This window comes from Oncorhynchus clarkii, chromosome 2, assembly GCF_045791955.1.
Source record: "Oncorhynchus clarkii lewisi isolate Uvic-CL-2024 chromosome 2, UVic_Ocla_1.0, whole genome shotgun sequence".
NCBI classification, from domain to species: domain Eukaryota; kingdom Metazoa; phylum Chordata; class Actinopteri; order Salmoniformes; family Salmonidae; genus Oncorhynchus; species Oncorhynchus clarkii.
In genome coordinates, this window is record NC_092148.1 from 95,590,427 (window position 1) to 95,615,500 (window position 25,074).

The following is a 25,074-nucleotide window of genomic DNA, read 5'->3' on the forward strand; positions in this document are numbered from 1 at the left end:
ATATACTCTGCTATAGGGCAACACCTGGCAACAGATATACTCTGCTATAGGGCAACACCAGGCAACGTACATGCAAACAGATATACTCTGCTATAGGGCAACACCAGGCAACGTACATGCAAACAGATATACTCTGCTATAGGGCAACACCAGGCAACAGATATACTCTGCTATAGGGCAACACCAGGCAACGTACATGCAAACAGATATACTCTGCTATAGGGCAACACCAGGCAACAGATATACTCTGCTATAGGGCAACACCAGGCAACGTACATGCAAACAGATATACTCTGCTATAGGGCAACACCAGGCAACGTACATGCAAACAGATATACTCTGCTATAGGGCAACACCAGGCAACGTACATGCAAACAGATATACTCTGCTATAGGGCAACACCAGGCAACGTACATGCAAACAGATATACTCTGCTATAGGGCAACACCAGGCAACAGATATACTCTGCTATAGGGCAACACCAGGCAACGTACATGCAAACAGATATACTCTGCTATAGGGCAACACCAGGCAACGTACATGCAAACAGATATACTCTGCTATAGGGCAACACCAGGCAACGTACATGCAAACAGATATACTCTGCTATAGGGCAACACCAGGCAACGTACATGCAAACAGATATACTCTGCTATAGGGCAACACCAGGCAACGTACATGCAAACAGATATACTCTGCTATAGGGCAACACCAGGCAACAGATATACTCTGCTATAGGGCAACACCAGGCAACGTACATGCAAACAGATATACTCTGCTATAGGGCAACACCAGGCAACGTACATGCAAACAGATATACTCTGCTATAGGGCAACACCAGGCAACAGATATACTCTGCTATAGGGCAACACCAGGCAACGTACATGCAAACAGATATACTCTGCTATAGGGCAACACCAGGCAACAGATATACTCTGCTATAGGGCAACACCAGGCAACAGATATACTCTGCTATAGGGCAACACCAGGCAACGTACATGCAAACAGATATACTCTGCTATAGGGCAACACCAGGCAACGTACATGCAAACAGATATACTCTGCTATAGGGCAACACCAGGCAACGTACATGCAAACAGATATACTCTGCTATAGGGCAACACCAGGCAACAGATATACTCTGCTATAGGGCAACACCAGGCAACGTACATGCAAACAGATATACTCTGCTATAGGGCAACACCAGGCAACAGATATACTCTGCTATAGGGCAACACCAGGCAACAGATATACTCTGCTATAGGGCAACACCAGGCAACGTACATGCAAACAGATATACTCTGCTATAGGGCAACACCAGGCAACGTACATGCAAACAGATATACTCTGCTATAGGGCAACACCAGGCAACGTACATGCAAACAGATATACTCTGCTATAGGGCAACACCAGGCAACAGATATACTCTGCTATAGGGCAACACCAGGCAACGTACATGCAAACAGATATACTCTGCTATAGGGCAACACCTGGCAACGTACATGCAAACAGATATACTCTGCTATAGGGCAACACCTGGCAACGTACATGCAAACAGATATACTCTGCTATAGGGCAACACCAGGCAACGTACATGCAAACAGATATACTCTGCTATAGGGCAACACCAGGCAACGTACATGCAAACAGATATACTCTGCTATAGGGCAACACCAGGCAACGTACATGCAAACAGATATACTCTGCTATAGGGCAACACCAGGCAACGTACATGCAAACAGATATACTCTGCTATAGGGCAACACCAGTGTAATGTCAGTACAGTATTCTGATGGCCACCCATCATTATTATGGATCGGATCCATTTTTTTTTTTTTTTTGCATTTTTCGCATAAAATCTAACTGCCTGTAGCTCAGGCCCTGAAGCAAGGATATGCATATTCTTGGTACCATTTGAATGGAAACACTTTGACGGTTGTGGAAATGTGAAATTAATGAAGGAGAATATAACACATTAGATCTGGTAAAAGATAATATAAACAAAAAAATATGTGTGTTCTATGATTTTATATGTTCCATCATCTTTGAAATGCAGGAGAAAGGCCATAATATCATATTGGAGTTTAGGCGCAATTTAGATTTTGGCCACTAGATGACAGTAGTGTGCCAGCAAAGTTTCTTATTGATCCAGTGAAGCATTGCAATATATAAGCCTTTGGTGTGAGGATACTGCTAACTGAATGAGTATAGCAGCCCACGATAAGGCCACTTTGACAATGTAGGACAAGTCTTAGGAAACAATGTTGTATGGTGACTGTGTGTGTGTGTGTGTGTGTGTGTGTGTGTGTGTGTGTGTGTGTGTGTGTGTGTGTGTGTGTGTGTGTGTGTGTGTGTGTGTGTGTGTGTGTGTGTGTGTGTGTGTGTGTGTGTTGTTGACGTATTTCAGGGCAACAACTCCTTTGTCCCGAGCGTTGATGTTGTTAGCTAACAGCTTCTATCTTTCACCTGTTTCAGATATCCCTCCCTATCGGACCTCAACTTCTACTGACCAGCCGGCCCTTCAGAGACCAGATATCCCTCCCTATCGGACCTCAACTTCTACTGACCAGCCGGCCCTTCAGAGACCAGATATCCCTCCCTATCGGACCTCAACTTCTACTGACCAGCCGGCCCTTCAGAGACCAGATATCCCTCCCTATCGGACCTCAACTTCTTGCGCTTCAGAGGCCAGCTGACAGACAAGACAACTGACTGATCGAAAATAATAATAATAATAATAACGTTTGGATTCAAAGTTTTAAAGACACAGAAACTAAGGAAGAGCTAACCAAGCAAACATACTGCATTATAGACTAAAGAAAGAAACACACAACAACAATAACAACAGCAGCAGATGGACTGACTGGCACATCAGACAGACACATATCAACTCTCTGACGACCAGCCGGCGCCTCACATAAATGGCTGACAAGCAGATCAGGTGAGCTAATGGCTACAAAGACTACACTGTGAAATAGAACCCTATTCCCTGTATAGTACACTACTTTAGACCAGAGCCCTATAGAACCCTGTCTTTTCAGCCATCTATTTCCTGTGTTTGAGAGGTATTTTTCAGTATTTCCTGTGTTTGAGAGGTGTTTTTCAGTATTTCCTGTGTTTGAGAGGTGTTTTTCAGCCGTCTATTTCCTGTTTGAGGGGTGTTTTTCAGTATTTCCTGTGTTTGAGGGGTGTTTTTCAGCCATCTATTTCCTGTGTTTAAGAGGTGTTTTTCAGCCATCTATTTCCTGTGTTTGAGAGGTGTTTTTCAGCCATCTATTTCCTGTGTTTGAGAGGTGTTTTTCAGCCATCTATTTCCTGTGTTTGAGAGGTGTTTTTCAGCCATCTATTTCCTGTGTTTGAGAGGTGTTTTTCAGTATTTCCTGTGTTTGAGAGGTATTTTTCAGTATTTCCTGTGTTTAAGAGGTGTTTTTCAGTATTTCCTGTGTTTGAGAGGTATTTTTCAGTATTTCCTGTGTTTAAGAGGTGTTTTTCCAGTATTTCCTGTGTTTGAGAGGTATTTTTCAGTATTTCCTGTGTTTAAGAGGTGTTTTTCAGCCATCTATTTCCTGTGTTTGAGAGGTATTTTTCAGTATTTCCTGTGTTTAAGAGGTGTTTTCAGTATTTCCTGTGTTTAAGAGGTGTTTTTCCAGTATTTCCTATGTTCGAGAGGTATTTTTCAGTATTTCCTGTGTTTGAGAGGTATTTTTCAGTATTTCCTGTGTTTAAGAGGTGTTGTTCAGTATTTCCTGTGTTTAAGAGGTGTTTTTCCAGTATTTCCTGTGTTTAAGAGGTGTTTTTCCAGTATTTCCTGTGTTTGAGAGGTATTTTTCAGTATTTCCTGTGTTTAATAGGTGTTTTTCCAGTATTTCCTGTGTTTGAGAGGTATTTTTCAGTATTTACTGTGTTTGAGAGGTATTTTTCCAGTATTTCCTGTGTTTGAGAGGTATTTTTCAGCATTTCCTGTGTTTAAGAGGTGCTTAATCTTCTTGTCACTTAAATGTCACTTTATTGGTTTGTTTTTAATTGTACTCCTGGGACTCTTTCATCCTCTTTCTTGTGCCTGTCGTTTTGTCCCGTTAACGTTACGACTGCAGAAATGTTTGTAATGACCTTTCACCCCGGTAATGTCTGAAATGGGCTCAAAAGCAGTACGTTGTCTTTCCGTATCAGAACGCCAAAGCTTCGTCTGGGATTTACCGTCTCGACATTTACAAGAAAAAGAAGAAAGAGACCTTCATTTTGATGGGTGGAATTGAAAAAGGTTATCATTTAATACAGTTGAAATGTTCAAATGAGATGCGGTGAAATGAAACGGAAAGTACAACCTAGTCAGTTGTACAGGGAAAGTACAACCTAGTCAGTTGTAAAGTACAACCTAGTCAGTTGTAAAGGGAAAGTACAACCTAGTCAGTTGTACAGGGAAAGTACAACCTAGTCAGTTGTAAAGGGAAAGTACAACCTAGTCAGTTGTACAGGGAAAGTACAACCTAGTCAGTTGTACAGGGAAAGTACAACCTAGTCAGTTGTACAGGGAAAGTACAACCTAGTCAGTTGTAAAGGGAAAGTACAACCTAGTCAGTTGTACAGGGAAAGTACAACCTAGTCAGTTGTACAGGGAAAGTACAACCTAGTCAGTTGTACAGGGAAAGTACAACCTAGTCAGTTGTAAAGTACAACCTAGTCAGTTGTAAAGTACAACCTAGTCAGTTGTACAGGGAAAGTACAACCTAGTCAGTTGTAAAGGGAAAGTACAACCTAGTCAGTTGTACAGGGAAAGTACAACCTAGTCAGTTGTACAGGGAAAGTACAACCTAGTCAGTTGTACAGGGAAAGTACAACCTAGTCAGTTGTACAGGGAAAGTACAACCTAGTCAGTTGTACAGGGAAAGTACAACCTAGTCAGTTGTAAAGGGAAAGTACAACCTAGTCAGTTGTACAGGGAAAGTACAACCTAGTCAGTTGTAAAGTACAACCTAGTCAGTTGTAAAGTACAATCTAGTCAGTTGTACAGGGAAAGTACAACCTAGTCAGTTGTACAGGGAAAGTACAACCTAGTCAGTTGTAAAGGGAAAGTACAACCTAGTCAGTTGTAAAGGGAACGTACAACCTAGTCAGTTGTAAAGTACAACCTAGTCAGTTGTAAAGTACAATCTAGTCAGTTGTACAGGGAAAGTACAACCTAGTCAGTTGTACAGGGAAAGTACAACCTAGTCAGTTGTAAAGTACAACCTAGTCAGTTGTAAAGTACAACCTAGTCAGTTGTACAGGGAAAGTACAACCTAGTCAGTTGTAAAGGGAAAGTACAACCTAGTCAGTTGTACAGGGAAAGTACAACCTAGTCAGTTGTACAGGGAAAGTACAACCTAGTCAGTTGTACAGGGAAAGTACAACCTAGTCAGTTGTACAGGGAAAGTACAACCTAGTCAGTTGTACAGGGAAAGTACAACCTAGTCAGTTGTAAAGTACAACCTAGTCAGTTGTAAAGGGAAAGTACAACCTAGTCAGTTGTATAGGGAAAGTACAACCTAGTCAGTTGTACAGGGAAAGTACAACCTAGTCAGTTGTAAAGGGAACGTACAACCTAGTCAGTTGTACAGGGAAAGTACAACCTAGTCAGTTGTAAAGTACAACCTAGTCAGTTGTAAAGGGAACGTACAACCTAGTCAGTTGTAAAGTACAACCTAGTCAGTTGTAAAGGGAAAGTACAACCTAGTCAGTTGTACAGGGAAAGTACAACCTAGTCAGTTGTAAAGTACAACCTAGTCAGTTGTAAAGTACAACCTAGTCAGTTGTAAAGGGAAAGTACAACCTAGTCAGTTGTACAGGGAAAGTACAACCTAGTCAGTTGTACAGGGAAAGTACAACCTAGTCAGTTGTACAGGGAAAGTACAACCTAGTCAGTTGTAAAGTACAACCTAGTCAGTTGTACAACTGAATGCCTTCAACTGAAATGTGTCTTCTGTATTTAACCCAACTCCTCTGAATCAGAGAGGTGGGGGGGGGGGGGGGGTTGCCTTAATCGACACGCCCAGGGAACAGTGTTAACTGCCTTGCTCAGGGTCAGAAAGACAGATGTTTTTACCTTGTCAGCTCGGGGAACTGTGTTAACTGCCTTGCTCAGGGTCAGAAAGACAGATTTATACCTTGTCAGCTCGGGGAACAGCGTTAACTGCCTTGCTCAGGGTCAGAAAGACAGATTTATACCTTGTCAGCTCGGGGATGCGATCCAGCAACCTTTTGGGAAGTAAGTTATGAAAATGAACACTCAGATTATAGTGATGTTATGTCTGATCTCACAAACAATGTCAAGTCTGTTTAGAGGTGTAATCTTACATTTTTAATCTGAGGGTAATCCTGCTAGTGATATACTTGTTGAATTATGCAACAGAATGTGACAACACCAGTAATTAGTCCGTCTAGACAGCCAGGTGAGTGCAGGTGGGCCTAGCACGTTTTGGGTCGTTGCAGCCCTCTTCCACCCCTTTATGTTAATCTATTTGCATATATGCAAATCCACCCTTGTGTTTATGCAAATGAGAACATATAATATTATTTATTTTAACACAAAATACCTATAAAATATCTGACACCAATAGAACATATGAGTGTATTCTAAGAAAATAAATGTGAAATTTGACAATAAATTAAATACCGGAATTTCAACCAAATTCCTGAACTCCATTTGTTATTTGTCCGAACCTGTAAAGTGTTTTATGTGCTCTAATTCAGTCAATATGTCGGATCTAAACTTTTGGAGGAAATGTATTCATTGTCCAATTACTACATTTATTCTAATTGTTTTTAACAATTTTGATGACCGTTGCTACTGTTCTCCTCCTCCTCAGCGACCTTCTTATCCCTGTAGTCAACAATCACATTCTCAGTGTGTTTTATGTTGCTTCTGTATATTAGCTGATGAAATGAACATATTGTGATATTTGGTGTCCGCGGTGGGATGATGTAACACTAGAAAAGTTAAATAAAATGTCAGCGTTATTTTAAAGTTACTGGTTTGTCTCCTCTCTCAAATTGTGCTTCTGTCTTCACTTCATCTCCTCTCCTCTCCTCTCCTCTCCTCTCCTCTCCTCTCCTCTCCTCTCCTCTCCTCTCCTCTCCTCTCCTCTCCTCTCCTCTCCATCTCCTCTTCATCTCTTCTCTCCCATGATCCTCTCCTCCTCCCCAGTTTGCCTGCCAAATTGATAAATGGTGGGATCGCAGGGCTGATCGGCGTGAGCTGTGTGTTTCCCATTGACCTGGCCAAGACCCGCCTGCAGAACCAGCAAAATGGATCACGACTCTACACCAGCATGTATGTATCACAGTATAGTTTCCCGACATGGGTGCGAACCAATGCCCACCTGCACACAGCAACACTGTCCACCCAAGACTGTATTGTAATCGCTCTACCAAACTCAGGACTTAATGCTTCTACAACTCACATTTCACCAGTTAAATCTCTATCTATTTGGAATACACAACCAACCAGCCAATAACAGATCTACAACACACAACCAACCAGCCAATAACAGATCTACAACACACAACCAAACAGCCAATAACAGATCTGCATCACACAACCAGACAGCCAATAACAGATCTACAACACACAACCAAACAGCCAATAACAGATCTGCATCACACAACCAGCCAGCCAATAACAGATCTACAACACACAACCAAACAGCCAATTAACAGATCTACATCACACAACCAGCCAGCCAATAACAGATCTGCTGGTTCTATGTTCTAGGTCCGTTATTGACTGGTTGGTTCTATGTTCTAGGTCCGTTATTGACTGGTTGATTCTGTGTTCTCTGTCCGTTATTGACTGGTTGGTTCTATGTTCTAGGTCCGTTATTGACTGGTTGGTTCTATGTTCTAGGTCCGTTATTGACTGGTTGATTCTGTGTTCTAGGTCCGTTATTGACTGGTTGGTTCTATGTTCTAGGTCCGTTATTGACTGGTTGATTCTGTGTTCTAGGTCCGTTATTGACTGGTTGGTTCTGTGTTCTAGGTCCGTTATTGACTGGTTGGTTCTATGTTCTAGGTCCGTTATTGACTGGTTGATTCTGTGTTCTAGGTCCGTTATTGACTGGTTGGTTCTATGTTCTAGGTCCGTTATTGACTGGTTGGTTCTATGATCTAGGTCCGTTATTGACTGGTTGGTTCTATGTTCTAGGTCCGTTATTGACTGGTTGGTTCTATGTTCTAGGTCCGTTATTGACTGGTTGATTCTGTGTTCTAGGTCCGTTATTGACTGGTTGGTTCTATGTTCTAGGTCCGTTATTGACTGGTTGGTTCTGTGTTCTAGGTCCGTTATTGACTGGTTGGTTCTATGTTCTAGGTCCGTTATTGACTGGTTGGTTCTATGTTCTAGGTCCGTTATTGACTGGTTGATTCTGTGTTCTAGGTCCGTTATTGACTGGTTGGTTCTATGTTCTAGGTCCGTTATTGACTGGTTGGTTCTGTGTTCTAGGTCTGTTATTGACTGGTTGGTTCTATGTTCTAGGTCCGTTATTGACTGGTTGATTCTGTGTTCTAGGTCCGTTATTGACTGGTTGATTCTGTGTTCTAGGTCCGTTATTGACTGGTTGGTTCTATGTTCTAGGTCCGTTATTGACTGGTTGGTTCTATGTTCTAGGTCCGTTATTGACTGGTTGGTTCTATGTTCTAGGTCCGTTATTGACTGGTTGATTCTGTGTTCTAGGTCCGTTATTGACTGGTTGATTCTGTGTTCTAGGTCCGTTATTGACTGGTTGGTTCTATGTTCTAGGTCCGTTATTGACTGGTTGGTTCTATGTTCTAGGTCCGTTATTGACTGGTTGATTATGTGTTCTAGGTCCGTTATTGATTGGTTGGTTGTGTGTTTTAGGTCCGACTGTCTTATCAAGACCATCCGCTCAGAGGGATACTTCGGGATGTACAGAGGTAGGTTTGGGTGAGGACGCAGAGGTGACAGGTCACACTGAAGCCAAGCAGCACAGTGAGGTCATAGTGCCATATGCTGACCACTGATACCCTGATACACACACACACACACACACACACACACACACACACACACACACACACACATCTCTCCCTCTCTTTCTCTCTCTCTCTCACTTCCTCTCTCTCAACCCTCTCTCTCTCCCCTTCTCTCTCTCTCTCTGTCACTTCTTCTATCTCAAACCCCTCTCTCTCTCCCCCCTCTCTCTCTCTCTCTCTCTCTCTCTCTCTCTCACTTCCTCTCTCTCGCTCTTTCTCCCTCTCCCTCTCTCTCTCTCCCTCTCTCTCTCTCACTTCCGCTCTCTCACACCCCCCCCCTCTCTCTCTCTCTCTCTCTCACACCTCTCTCCCCCTCTCTCTTTCTCTCTGTCTCTCACTTCCTCTCATTGTTACAGGGTCTGCGGTGAACTTAACCCTGGTCACTCCAGAGAAAGCCATCAAGCTAGCAGCAAATGACTTCTTCAGACAATACCTCTCCAAGGATGGGTAAGATGTGATGACTAAGACGAACACACACACACACACACACACACACACACACACACACACACACACACACACACACACACACACACACACACACACACACACACACTCCTTGACACATCACATTATGCGGCCTGTGTCTCTGTCTCAATGTGTCTCTATCTCACTGTTTGACTGTTTCTCTGTCTCACTGTGTCTCTGTCCCACTGTGTCTCTGTCTCACTGTGTCTCTGTCTCACTGTGTCTCTGTCTCACTGTGTCTCTATCTCACTGTTTGACTGTTTCTCTGTCTCACTGTGTCTCTGTCTCACTGTTTGACTGTTTCTCTGTCTCACTGTGTCTCTGTCCCACTGTGTCTCTGTCTCACTGTGTCTCTGTCTCACTGTGTCTCTGTCTCACTGTGTCTCTGTCTCACTGTTTGACTGTTTCTCTGTCTCACTATTTCTCTGTCTCACTGTGTCTCTGTCTCACTGTTTGACTGTTTCTCTGTCTCACTGTGTCTCTGTCTCACTGTGTCTCTGTCTCACTGTGTCTCTGTCTCACTGTGTCTCTGTCTCACTGTGTCTCTGTCACACTGTGTCTCTGTCTCACTGTTTGACTGTTTCTCTGTCTCACTGTTTCTCTGTCTCACTGTGTCTCTGTCTCACTGTTTGACTGTTTCTCTGTCTCACTGTTTGACTGTTTCTCTGTCTCACTGTGTCTCTGTCTCACTGTTTGACTGTTTCTCTGTCTCACTGTGTTTCTGTCTCACTGTGTCTCTATCTCACTGTGTCTGTCTCACTGTGTCTCTGTCTCACTGTGTCTCTGTCTCACTGTGTCTCTGTCTCACTGTGTCTCTATCTCACTGTGTCTGTCTCACTGCATCTCTGTCTCACTGTATCTCTGTCTCACTGTGTCTCTGTCTCACTGTGTCTCTGTCTCACTGTGTCTCTGTCTCACTGTGTCTCTATCTCACTGTGTCTGTCTCACTGTATCTCTGTCTTACTGTGTCTCTGTCTCACTGTGTCTCTGTCTCACTGTGTCTCTGTCTCACTGTTTGACTGTTTCTCTGTCTCACTGTTTGACTGTTTCTCTGTCTCACTGTTTCACTGTTTGACTGTCTCACTGTTTGTCTCTGTCTCACTGTGTCTCCGTCTCACTGTGTCTCTGTCTCACTGTGTCTCTGTCTCACTGTTTGACTCTGTCTCACTGTTTGTCTCTGTCTCACTGTTTGTCTCTGTCTCACTGTGTCTGCGTCTCACTGTGTCTCTGTCTCACTGTGTCTCTGTCTCACTGTGTCTCTGTCTCACTGTTTGACTATTTCTCTGTATGAATGTTTGACTGTTTCTCTGATTAGTTTTCTACCAATGCTTCAGTAAGGTGCTTTCACTATACTGAAAGATCAGAAACACACTGCAGTTGTTTCTACGACACAGGATTATTTCATTTAACTGTTCACAGAGACCGTGTAGAACAAACGTTGGCCCAGATTTTTAGCTCCATAGCAAATTGGTTCTGACATAGCTCTCCCATAATGCTATCCTCCTGATTCCTGCTTACAAGCGAAAACTAAATCAGGAAGTACCAGTGACTCGCTCAATAAGGAAGTGGTCTGATGAAGCGGATGCCACACGACAGGATTGTTTTTTTAATAGCACAGACTGGAATATATTCCGGGATTCATCCAATGGCATGAAAGAGTATACCACCTCAGTCACTGACTTCATCTATAAGTGCATCGACGACGTCGTCACCACAGTGACCGTACGTACATATCCCAACCAGAATCCATGGATTACAGGCAACATCCGCACCGAGCTAAAGGCTAGAGCTGCCGCTTTCAAGGAGCGGGACACGAATCCGGATGTAATATATCCTGCAATGCCCTCAGACAAACCATCAAACAGGCAAAGCATAAATACAGAACTAAGATTGAATCCTACACCGGCTCTGACGCTCGTCGGATGTGGCAGGGCTTGCAAACTATTATGGACTACAAAGGGAAGCACAGCCGAGAGCTGCCCAGTGACACAAGCCTACCGGATGAGCTAAACTACTTCTATGCTCGCTTCGAGGAAAGCAACACTGAAGCATGCATGAGAGCACCAGCTGTTCCGGAAGACTGTGTGATCATGCTCTCCACAGCCGATGTGAGTAAGACTTTAAACTGGTCAACATTCCGTGGGGCCATATGGATTACCAGTTTGCGTACTCAGAGCATGCGCGGACCAACTGACATTTTCAGTCTCTCCCTGACCGAGTCTGTAATTCCTACATGTTTCAAGCAGACCACCATAGTCCCTGTGCCCAAGACAGCGAAGGTAACCTGCCTAAATGACTACCGCCCCGTAACACTCACGTCTGTAGCCATGAATTACTTTGAAAGGCTGGTCATGGCTCACATCAACACCATCATCCCGGAAACCCTAGACCCCACTCCAATTCTCATACCGCCCCAAAAGATTCACAGATGATTGCAGTCTCTATTGCACTCCACACTGCCCTTTCCCAACTGGACAAAAGGAACACCTATGTGAGGATGCTGTTCATTGACTACAGCTCAGTGTCCAACACCATAGTGCCCTCAAAGCTCATCAATAAGCTAAGGACTCTGGAACTGAACACCTCCCTCTGCAACTGGATCCTGGACTTCCTGAATGGCCACCCCCAGGTGGTAAGGGTAGGTAACAACACATCTGCCACGCTGATCCTCAACATGGGGCCCCTCAGGGGTGTGTGCTCAGTCCCCTCCTGCACGTCTACAACACAATAATTAAGTTTGCTGACGCCACAACAGTGGTAGGCTTGATCACCGACAACGATGAGACAGCCTATAGGGAGGAGGTCAAAGACCTGCCATTGGTGTGCCAGGACAACAACCTCTCCCTCAACGTGGAAAAGGAGGGCCAAACATGCCCCCATTCTCATTGACAGGGCTGTAGTGGAGCGGGTTGAGAGTTTCAAGTTCCTTGATGTCCACATCACCAACAAACTATTATGGTCCAAACACACCAAGAAAGTCGTGAAGAGGGCCTTCAGGAGACTGAAAAGATTTGACATTGGTCCTCAGATCCTCCAAATATTTCTATAGCTGCACAATTGAGAGCATCCTGACCAGTTGCATCACTGCCTGGTATGGCAACTGCTCGGCCTCTGACCGTAAGACGCTACAGAGGGTAGTGTGTACAGCCCAGTACATCACTGGGGCCAAGCTTCCTGCCATCCAGGACCTCTATACTAGGCGATGTCAGAGGAAGGCCCTAAAAATGGGCAAAGACTCCAGCCACCTTAGTCATAGACTGTTCTCTCTGCTACCGCACGGCAAGCGGTACCGGAGCGCCAAGTCTAGGTCCAAGAGGCTTCTAAACAGCTTCTACCTCCACGCCATAAGACTGCTGAACAATTAATCAAATGGCCCCCCCGACTATTTTTGCATTGACACTCCCCCCATGGTTTTTACACTGCTCGCTGTTTGTTATCGATGCATATCCACTTTACCCCTACCTACAATGCCTTGCAAAAGTACTCATCCCCCTTGGCGTTTTTCCTATTTTGTTGCATTACAACCTGTAATTTAAATGGATTTGTATTTGGATTTCATGTAATGGACATTGGTCCACATTGGTGAAGTGAAATAAAAAAAAGAACTTATTTTAAAAATGTCTAAAAAAGTCCAAACGAAAAGTGGTGTGGTCATGATCTGTCACATGATCTGTCACATAATCTGTCACATGATCTGTCACATGATCTCAGTATATATACACCTGTTCTGAAAGGCCCCAGTCCACAACACCACTCATCAAGGGGCACCACCAAGCAAGCGGCACCATGACGACCAAGGAGCTCTCCAAGCAGGTCAGGGACAAAGTTGTGGAGAAGTAGAAGATCAGAGTTGGGTTCTAAAAAAATATATCCAAAACATCCCACGGAGCACCATTATTAAAAAATTTAAATAATATCGCACCACAACAAACCTGCCAAAAGAGGACTTCCCACCAAAACTCACAGACCAGGCAAGGAGGGCATTAATCACAGAGGCAACAAAGAGACCAAAGATAACCCTGAAGGAGCTGCAAAGCTCCACAGCGGAGATTGGAGTATCTGTCCATAGGACCATTTTAAGCCCTATACTCCACAGAGCTGGGCTTTACGGAAGAGTGGTCAGAAACAAGCCATTGCTTAAAGAAAAAAATAAGCAAACACTTTTGGTGTTCGCGGAACCCATCCAACTTGAAGGAGCTGGAGGAGTTTTGTCTTGAAGAATGGACAAAAACCCCAGTGACTAGATGTGCCAAGCTTATAGAGACAAACCCCAAGAGACTTCCAGCTGTAATTGCTGTAAAAGGTGTCTCTACAAAGTATTGACTTTGGGGGGTGAATAGTTATGCACGCTCAAGTTTTCATTTTTTTTGTCTTATTTCTTGTTTGTTTCACAATAAAAACGTATCTTGCATCTTCAAAGTGGTAGGCATGTTGTGTAAATCAAATGATACAAACCCCCCCCCCCCCCCCCCCCCAAAAAAATAATATTTTATTTCCAGGTTGTAAAGCAACAAAATATGAAAAATGCCGAAGAGGGGTGAATACTTTCGCAAGCCACTGAACATGTACAAATTACCTCGACTAACCTGTACCCCCTGCACATTGACTCAGTACTTTAGTTTATTTAGTAAATATTTTCGTAACTCTATTTTCTTAAAACTGCATTGTTGGTTAAATAGGGCTTGTAAGTAAGCATTTCACAGCAAGGTCTACACCTGTTGTATTCATGTTACAAATAGATATTGATTTTTGATATGATTTGAATTGTCATCTGCAGTTCTTACACAAAATATCTGATATTCGTCTGATATTAATCGGCATTCTTAATATTTCTACTTTCCCGGTGGACAAAATCACATTTCCTGACTTTTCTATGTAGCAGTCTGAGAGGATCAGTATTTTGTACAATCTCTGGAAAACTACTGTAAACTACAGCAGGAAAATGACTGTAAACTATCTCTGGAAAAATACTGTAAACTATCTCTGGAAAAATACTGGAATCTTTCTCTGGAAAACTACTGTAAACTATCACAGGAAAACTACTGTAAACTATCACCGGAAAACTACTGTAAACTATCTCATGAAAATCAATCAATTGTCCAAATAAGAGAAAGTAGAGCAGACTGAACAGCTGGTGTTACTGAGACCACTGTGTCCTGCTGCTCTGTCCAGTGGTGTTACTGAGACCACTGTCCCCTGCTGCTCTGTCCAGTGGTGTTACTGAGACCACTGTGTCCTGCTGCTCTGTCCAGTGGTGTTACTGAGACCACTGTCCCCTGCTGCTCTGTCCAGTGGTGTTACTGAGACCACTGTGTCCTGCTGCTCTGTCCAGTAGTGTTACTGAGACCACTGTCCCCTGCTGCTCTGTCCAGTGGTGTTACTGAGACCACTGTGTCCTGCTGCTCTGTCCAGTGGTGTTACTGAGACCACTGTCCCCTGCTGCTCTGTCCAGTGGTGTTACTGAGACCACTGTCCCCTGCTGCTCTGTCCAGTGGTGTTACTGAGACCACTGTCCCCTGCTGCTCTGTCCAGTGGTGTTACTGAGACCACTATGTCCTGCTGCTCTGTCCAGTGGTGTTACTGAGACCACTGTGTCCTGCTGCTCTGTCCAGTGGTGTTACTGAGACCACTGTGTCCTGCTGCTCTGTCCAGTGGTGTTACTGAGACCACTGTGTCCTGCTGCTCTGTCCAGTGGTGTTACTGAGACCACTGTGTCCTGCTGCTCTGTCCAGTGGTGTTACTGAGACCACTGTGTCCTGCTGCTCTGTCCAGTGGTGTTACTGAGACCACTGTGTCCTGCTGCTCTGTCCAGTGGTGTTACTGAGACCACTGTGTCCTGCTGCTCTGTCCAGTGGTGTTACTGAGACCACTGTCCCCTGCTGCTCTGTCCAGTGGTGTTACTGAGACCACTGTGTCCTGCTGCTCTGTCCAGTGGTGTTACTGAGACCACTGTGTCCTGCTGCTCTGTCCAGTGGTGTTACTGAGACCACTGTCCCCTGCTGCTCTGTCCAGTGGTGTTACTGAGACCACTGTGTCCTGCTGCTCTGTCCAGTTTCTTGTTTGTGTGTGTGTGTATGGATGAATCTTGAGTATGTTTCTAGAGCATCTATCTATCTCTGTCTCTAGAGCTGGGTCGGTGAATGATTGACTGTGAATGGTTATCTAACTTGCAGGTTGGCCATCTTGTAAATTATTAATGTGTCTCTTTCTCTGTCTGTGTTCCAATGTGACAGAGGGATTAGTAACAACACGAGACACACAGGGGCATGTGACGTCACTAGCTGTATGACTCGTACACGACTCATTCACTAGCTGTATGACTCGTACACGACTCATTCACTAGCTGTATGACTCGTACACGACTCATTCACTAGCTGTATGACTCATTCACGACTCATTCACTAGCTGTATGACTCATACACGACTCAGTCACTAGCTCTATGACTCATACACGACTCAGTCACTAGCTCTATGACTCATACACGACTCAGTCACTAGCTGTATGACTCATACACGATTCAGTCACTAGCTGTATGACTCATACACAATTCAGTCACTAGCTGTATGACTCATACACGATTCAGTCACTAGCTGTATGACTCATACACGACTCATTCACTAGCTGTTGTGACTCATACACGATTAAGTCACTAGCTGTATGACTCATACACGATTCAGTCACTAGCTGTATGACTCATACACGATTCAGTCACTAGCTGTATGACTCATACACGACTCAGTCACTAGCTGTATGACTCATACACGATTCATCCACTAGCTGTATGACTCAAACACGACACATTCACTAGCTGTATGACTTGTACACGATTCAGTCGGGGCGGCAGGGTAGCCTAGTGGTTAGAGCGTTGGACTAGTAACCGGAAGGTTGTGAGTTCAAACCCCCGAGCTGACAAGGTACAGAATCTGTCGTTCTGCCCCTGAACAGGCAGTTAACCCACTGTTCCCAGGCCGTCATTGAAAATAAGAATTTGTTCTTAACTGACTTGCCTGGTTAAATAAAGGTAAAATAAAAAAAATAAAAAAAGTCACTAGCTGTATGACTCATACTCGACTCATTCACTAGCTGTATGACTCGTACACGACTCATTCACTAGCTGTATGACTCGTACACGATTCAGTCACTAGCTGTATGACTCATACACGACTCATTCACTAGCTGTATGACTCGTACACGACTCATTCACTAGCTGTATGACTCGTACATGACTCATTCACTAGCTGTATGACTCATACACGATTCAGTCACTAGCTGTATGACTCATACACGACTCATTCACTAGCTGTATGACTCGTACACGACTCATTCACTAGCTGTATGACTCGTACACGACTCATTCACTAGCTGTATGACTCATTCACGACTCATACATGACTCATTCACTAGCTGTATGACTCATACACGATTCAGTCACTAGCTGTATGACTCATACACGACTCATTCACTAGCTGTATGACTCGTACACGACTCATTCACTAGCTGTATGACTCGTACACGACTCATTCACTAGCTGTATGACTCATTCACGACTCATTCACTAGCTGTATGACTCATACACGATTCAGTCACTAGCTGTATGACTCATACACGACTCAGTCACTAGTTCTATGACTCATACACGACTCAGTCACTAGCTCTATGACTCATACACGATTCAGTCACTAGCTGTATGACTCATACACGACTCAGTCACTAGCTGTATGACTCATACACGATTCAGTCACTAGCTGTATGACTCATACACGACTCATTCACTAGCTGTTGTGACTCATACACGATTAAGTCACTAGCTGTATGACTCATTCACGACTCAGTCTCTAGCTGTATGACTCATACACGACTCAGTCACTAGCTCTATGACTCATACACGACTCAGTCACTAGCTCTATGACTCATACACGACTCAGTCACTAGCTGTATGACTCGTACACGACTCAGTCACTAGCTCTATGACTCATACACGACTCAGTCACTAGCTGTATGACTCATACACGATTCAGTCACTAGCTGTATGACTCATACACGACTCATTCACTAGCTGTATGACTCATACACGACTCAGTCACTAGCTGTATGACTCAAACACGTATTGACTTGCTCTTCATTTGTCTTTTTCTCTCCCTCCCTTTGCATCTCTCTTTGTCTCTCCTTTCTTTCCTCTCTCTCTCTCTCTCTCTCTCTCTCTCTCTCTCTCTCTCTCTCTCTCTCTCTCTCTCTCTCTCTCTCTCTCTCTCTCATGCTCTCTCTCTCATGCTCTCATGCTCTCTCTCCCTTGCCCCCCCTCTATCTCTCTCTCCCCCCCTCTTTCTCTGTCGATCCATCTCTCTCTCTCTCTCTCCAGTCAGAAGCTCACCCTGGTCAAAGAGATGCTGGCGGGGTGTGGGGCAGGTACATGTCAGGTGAGTGGCTGGTGAGGTGCGGGGAAGGTACAGTTGAAGTCGGAAGTTTACATACACCTTAGCCAAATACATTTAAACTCAGTTTTTCACAATTCCTGACATTTAATCCTAGTAAAAATTCCCTGTTTTAGGTCAGTTAGGATCACCACTTTATTTTAAGAATGTGAAATGTCAGAATAATAGTAAGAGAGAATTATTTATTTCAGCTTTTATTTCTTTAATCACATTCCCAGTGGATCAGAAGTTTACATACAATCAATTAGTATTTGGTAACATTGCCTTTAAATTTTTTAAACTTGGGTCAAACTTTTCAGTGCGCCTTCCACAAGCTTCCCACAATAAGTTGGGTGAATTTTGGCCCATTCCTCCTGACAGAGCTGGTGTAACTGAGTCAGGTTTGTAGGCCTTCTTGCTCGCACACACTTTTTCAGTTCTGCCCACAAATCTTCTATGGGATTGAGGTCAGGGCTTTGTGATGGCCACACCAATACCTTGATTTTGTTCTCCTTAAGCCATTTTGCCACGACTTTGGAAGTATGCTTGGGGTCATTGTCCATTTGGAAGACCCATTTGTGACCAAGCTTTAACTTCCTGACTGATGTCTTGAGATGTTGCTTCCATATATCCACATAATTTTCCATCCTCATGATGCCATCCATTTTGTGATGTGCACCAGTCCCTCCTGCAGCAAAGCACCCCCACAACATGATGCTGCCACCCCCGTGCTTCACGGTTGGGATGGTATTCTTCGGCTTGCAAGCCTCCCCCTTTTTCCTCCAAACATAAATGGTCATTATGGCCAAACAGTTCTATTTTGTTTCATCAGTCCAGAGGACATTTCTCCAAAAAGTACGATCTTTGTCCCCATGTGCAGTTGCAAACCATAGTCTGGCTTTTTTATGGCGGTTTTGGAGCAGTGGCTTCTTCCTTGCTGAGCGGCCTTTCAGGTTATGTAGATATAGGACTCGTTTTACTGTGGATATAGATACTTTTGTACCGGTTTCCTCCAGCATCTTCACAAGGTCCTTTGCTGCTGTTCTGGGATTGATTTGCACTTTTCACACCAAAGTACGTTCATCTCTAGGAGACAGAACGAGTCTCCTTCCTGAGCGGTATGACGGCTGCGTGGTCCCATGGTGTTTATACTTGCGTACTATTGTTTGTACAGATGAACGTGGTACCTTCAGGCGTTTGGAAATTGCTCCCAAGGATGAACCAGACTTGTGGAGGTCTACAATTGTTTTCTGAGGTCTTGGCTGATTTCTTGATTTTCCCATGATGTCAAGCAAAGATGTACTGAGTTTGAAGGTAGGCCTTGAAATACATCCACAGGTACACCTCCAATTGACTCAAATTATGTCAATTAGCCTATCAGAAGCTTCTAAAGCCATGACATAATTTTCTGGAATTTTCCAAGCTGTTTAAAAGGCACAGTCAACTTAGTGTATGTAAACTTCTGATTTCAACTGTACATGCCAGGGGAGTGAAGATAGGTTCTCTCTTAATGATACATCCTGTTCCCCATCTGGAGATACAGCCTTCAGCACACGCACGCACGCACGCACACACACACACACACACACACACACACACACACACACACACACACACACACACACACACACACACACACACACAGCCATCAGCAGAAGTGCCATCTTCCCCCCACAGTCTGTCTCAAAGAGTTGCAACGGACACCCTATTCCCTAAACAGTGCACTATGTAGTGCAAAGGTAGTGCACTATCTAGGGAATAGGGTGGTATTTTGGACCAGCCTCAGTGTGTACCCAGACACCACTAGGCATCAGCTGTTGACCTCTCTGTTGACCTCTCTGTTGACCTCTCTATTTCTCTAAAGAACTAAGCTAATGGACTGAGATGAAAATTAACACAGCATTCTTAGACATTGTCTAATGGTCGCAAAAGGTTTTGATTCATGATAATGTAACAGGTCTCCACAGCATAACCACTATGTCTAGTCTACAGTAGGTCTACTAAACCACTATGTCTAGTCTACAGTAGGTCTACATAACCACTATGTCTAGTCTACAGTAGGTCTACATAACCACTATGTCTAGTCTACAGTAGGCACTACACAGCATAACCACTATGTCTAGTCTACAGTAGGTCTACACAGCATAACCACTATGTCTAGTCTACAGTAGGTCTACACAGCATAACCACTATGTCTAGTCTACAGTACGTCTACATGACCACTATGTCTAGTCTACAGTAGGGCTACATAACCACTATGTCTAGTCTACAGTAGGCACTACATAACCACTATGTCTAGTCTACAGTAGGTCTACACAGGATAACCACTATGTCTAGTCTACAGTAGGTCTACACAGTATAACCACTATGTCTAGTCTACAGTAGGTCTACATAACCACTATGTCTAGTCTACAGTAGGTCTACATAACCACTCTGTCTAGTCTACAGTAGGCACTACACAGCATAACCACTATGTCTATTCTACAGTAGGTCTACATAACCACTATGTCTAGTCTACAGTAGGTACTACACAGCATAACCACTATGTCTAGTCTACAGTAGGTCTACATAAACACTATGTCTAGTCTACAGTAGGTCTACATAACCACTATGTCTAGTCTACAGTAGGTCTACATAAACACTATGTCTAGTCTACAGTAGGTCTACATAACCACTATGTCTAGTCTACAGTAGGTCTACATAACCACTATGTCTAGTCTACAGTGGGTCTACATAAACACTATGTCTAGTCTACAGTAGGTCTACACAGGATAACCACTATGTCTAGTCTACAGTAGGTACTACACAGCATAACCACTATGTCTAGTCTACAGTGGGTCTACATAACCTCTATGTCTAGTCTACAGTAGGTCTACACAGCATAACCACTATGTCTAGTCTACAGTAGGTCTACACAGCATAACCACTATGTCTATTCTACAGTGGGTCTACATAACCACTATGTCTAGTCTACAGTAGGTCTACACAGCATAACCACTATGTCTAGTGTATGGTAGGTCTACACAGTACAACCCCTATGTCTAGTCTACAGTAGGTACTACATAACCACTATGTCTAGTCTACAGTAGGTACTACATAACCACTATGTCTAGTCTACAGTAGGTCTACACAGTACAAACACTATGTCTAGTCTACAGTAGGTCTACATAACCACTATGTCTAGTCTACAGTAGGTACTACACAGTACAAACACTATGTCTAGTCTACAGTAGGTCTACATAACCACTATGTCTAGTCTACAGTAGGTACTACATAACCACTATGTCTAGTCTACAGTAGGTCTACATAACCACTATGTCTAGTCTACAGTAGGTACTACATAACCACTATGTCTAGTCTACAGTAGGTACTACACAGCATAACCACTATGTCTAGTCTACAGTAGGTCTACACAGCATAACCACTATGTCTAGTCTACAGTGGGTACTACACAGCATAACCACTATGTCTAGTCTACAGTGGGTACTACACAGCATAACCACTATGTCTAGTCTACAGTGGGTACTACACAGCATAACCACTATGTCTAGTCTACAGTGGGTACTACACAGCATAACCACTATGTCTAGTCTACAGTGGGTACTACACAGCATAACCACTATGTCTAGTCTACAGTAGGTCTACACAGCATAACCACTATGTCTAGTCTACAGTGGGTACTACATAACCACTATGTCTAGTCTACAGTAGGTCTACACAGCATAACCACTATGTCTAGTCTACAGTGGGTACTACATAACCACTATGTCTAGTCTACAGTAGGCACTACACAGCATAACCACTATGTCTAGTCTACAGTGGGTACTACACAGCATAACCACTATGTCTAGTCTACAGTGGGTCTACATAACCACTATGTCTAGTCTACAGTGGGTACTACATAACCACTATGTCTAGTCTACAGTAGGTCTACACAGTACAAACACTATGTCTAGTCTACAGTAGGTCTACATAACCACTATGTCTAGTCTACAGTAGGTCTACATAACCACTATGTCTAGTCTACAGTAGGTCTACACAGTACAAACACTATGTCTAGTCTACAGTAGGTCTACATAACCACTATGTCTAGTCTACAGTAGGTCTACATAACCACTATGTCTAGTCTACAGTGGGTACTACACAGCATAACCACTATGTCTAGTCTACAGTGGGTACTACACAGCATAACCACTATGTCTAGTCTACAGTAGGTACTACACAGCATAACCACTATGTCTAGTCTACAGTAGGTACTACACAGCATAACCACTATGTCTAGTCTACAGTGGGTACTACACAGCATAACCACTATGTCTAGTCTACAGTAGGTACTACACAGCATAACCACTATGTCTAGTCTACAGTAGGTACTACACAGCACAACCACTATGTCTAGTCTACAGTAGGTACTACACAGCATAACCACTATGTCTAGTCTACAGTGGGTACTACACAGCATAACCACTATGTCTAGTCTACAGTAGGTCTACACAGCATAACCACTATGTCTAGTCTACAGTAGGTACTACATAACCACTATGTCTAGTCTACAGTAGGTCTACACAGCATAACCACTATGTCTAGTCTACAGTAGGTCTATATAACCACTATGTCTAGTCTACAGTAGGTCTACATAACCACTATGTCTAGTCTACAGTAGGTCTATATAACCACTATGTCTAGTCTACAGTAGGTCTATATAACCACTATGTCTAGTCTACAGTGGGTCTACATAACCACTATGTCTAGTCTACAGTAGGTCTACATAACCACTATGTCTAGTCTACAGTAGGTACTACACAGCATAACCACTATGTCTAGTCTACAGTAGGTACTACACAGCATAACCACTATGTCTAGTCTACAGTAGGTACTACACAACTCAGCAGGTGATCTAGTATTCACAAGTCCTGCTGTCCAGACGCAGACAGAGACAGTGGGACAATAAATTATTCATTAGCTCAGCTGTTCTGGACTGGTGGTAACAGTGAGATAAGGACTTGCAGGTCATTGGACCCTGAGCACCATGTGTGTGTGTGTGTGTGTGTGTGTGTGTGTGTGTGTGTGTGTGTGTGTGTGTGTGTGTGTGTGTGTGTGTGTGTGTGTGTATGTGTGTGTGTGTGTGTGTGTGTGTGTGTGTGTGTGTGTGTGTCTGTGTGTGTTAATGATGCACGGGTTGACTCATAACCTGCTGTCCCTGCGGTTATATCCACATGCAGGCGGGTTTAGAGTCATGAAATATTGTGTGGATGAAGGGCGGGTTTGTTTTAATAAAGAGAAAACAATGCGTATAATGATATATCATTTTTCTTGTTCAGTTAATATCTATATGTTACATTGAGGTTTTCCTTTAGTGCAGAAGCTTAAGCGTTAGAGCCTAACTGTACTCGACACACACATGTTTACACGCCAATCACCAAACGCTTTCGGGAACTAGGGCAGAAAAAGTTCATGTCGCTCCACTGAGGCATAACAAAAAAAAAGGGGGCGGAGTTGAATTCAGGAAGAGAAAAGCTGCCCAATGGGAGACTTGAAAAGGGAGGAGCAGAATAATGTTTGGTGAAGTGGTACAAGAGAATGACAGCAGTGTGGCTGTGTTGTTATGATGATGTGTGATGATTGTGAGGCGCGATTACAATTGGACAGTCAGGACTTCAAACAGGCCTATGGCACATCAAAGGTACTGTACTGTTCAGATGGAATAGTAACCTATCTCAACTCTGGACCCTGACTGTAGGTTTATAACCTCTCATATAATATAATATAACATAGTCTAATATAATATTAACTGTATGTTTATAACCTCTCATATAATATACTATAACATAGTCTAATATAATATATTCTAATATAATATTAACTGTAGGTTTATAGCCTCTCATATAATATACTATAACATAGTCTAATATAATATTAACTGTATGTTTATATTCTCTCATATATGAACTGTAGGTTTATAACCTCTCATATAATATGAACTGTAGGTTTTTAACCTCTCATATAATATAATATAACATAGTCTAATATAATATTAACTGTATGTTTATAACCTCTCATATAATATGAACTGTAGGTTTATAACCTCTCATATAATATACTATTAACTGTAGGTTTATAACCTCTCATATAATATGAACTGTAGGTTTATAACCTCTCATATAATATAATATGAACTGTAGGTTTATAACCTCTCATATTTTATAATATAACATAGTCTAATATACTATTAACTGTTGTTTATAACCTCTCATATAATATAATATAACATAGTCTAATATAATATTAACTGTAGGTTTATAACCTCTCATATAATATACTAATAACTGTAGTTTATAACCTCTCATATAATATAATATTAACTGTAGGTTTATAACCTCTCATATAATATAATATTAACTGTAGTTTATAACCTCTCATATAATATACTATTAACTGTAGTTTATAACCTCTCATATAATATTAACTGTAGTTTATAACCTCTCATATAATATTAACTGTAGGTCTATAACCTCTCATATAATATACTATAACATAGTCTAATATAATATATTCTAATATAATATTAACTGTAGGTTTATAACCTCTCATATAATATAATATAACATAGTCTAATATAATATTAACTGTAGTTTATAACCTCTCATATAATATGAACTGTAGGTTTATAACCTCTCATATAATATACTAATAACTGTAGTTTATAACCTCTCATATACTATTAACTGTAGTTTATAACCTCTCATATAATATTAACTGTAGGTCTATAACCTCTCATATAATATACTATAACATAGTCTAATATAATATTAACTGTAGGTCTATAACCTCTCATATATTATACTAATAACTGTAGGCCTATAATCTCTCACATAGCCTCATATAATATTAACTCCTTCAAAATGAAGCATTTCTGGCAGTAAAATTATATACCAAATGTACATTTTGACTCGGGAACACAAGTGTAGAATTATGATTTATGTCTTTCAGCATCTTGATAGAAAGAATGCGTAGTTAGGGACTGTCTGTAAAGATGCTGCAGTATCTCTATCAGCATCATAACAGCTGATAGTATATAATATGCATCCAAGTCGAACTGAAATCTTATCAGAAACATGTTGGGTTGTTTTCACTGCTTTTAATTTCCATAAAACCAGTCAAACTGAT

The 25,074-nt window shown here is 42.6% G+C and overlaps 1 protein-coding gene across 4 annotated transcripts in view; it reads left to right on the forward strand.

The window, feature by feature from the left end:
- The window catches only part of LOC139376666 (mitochondrial glutamate carrier 1-like), a 273,532-nt gene that overhangs the window by 71,493 nt on the left and 176,965 nt on the right, over nt 1-25,074 (forward strand). Inside the window, exons 1-6 of one of the 4 annotated variants that reach the window (XM_071119517.1) lie at nt 2,196-2,248; nt 2,453-2,941; nt 7,184-7,309; nt 8,873-8,928; nt 9,384-9,474; nt 17,856-17,913. In XM_071119517.1, coding sequence (XP_070975618.1) covers nt 2,922-2,941; nt 7,184-7,309; nt 8,873-8,928; nt 9,384-9,474; nt 17,856-17,913 — 351 coding nt within the window. In that variant the 5' untranslated portion in view covers nt 2,196-2,248; nt 2,453-2,921. Of the gene's footprint in view, nt 1-2,195; nt 2,249-2,445; nt 2,942-7,183; nt 7,310-8,872; nt 8,929-9,383; nt 9,475-17,855; nt 17,914-25,074 lie in introns of those variants that run through there. The other 3 variants (XM_071119524.1, XM_071119532.1, XM_071119507.1) reach the window with 3 other exon arrangements.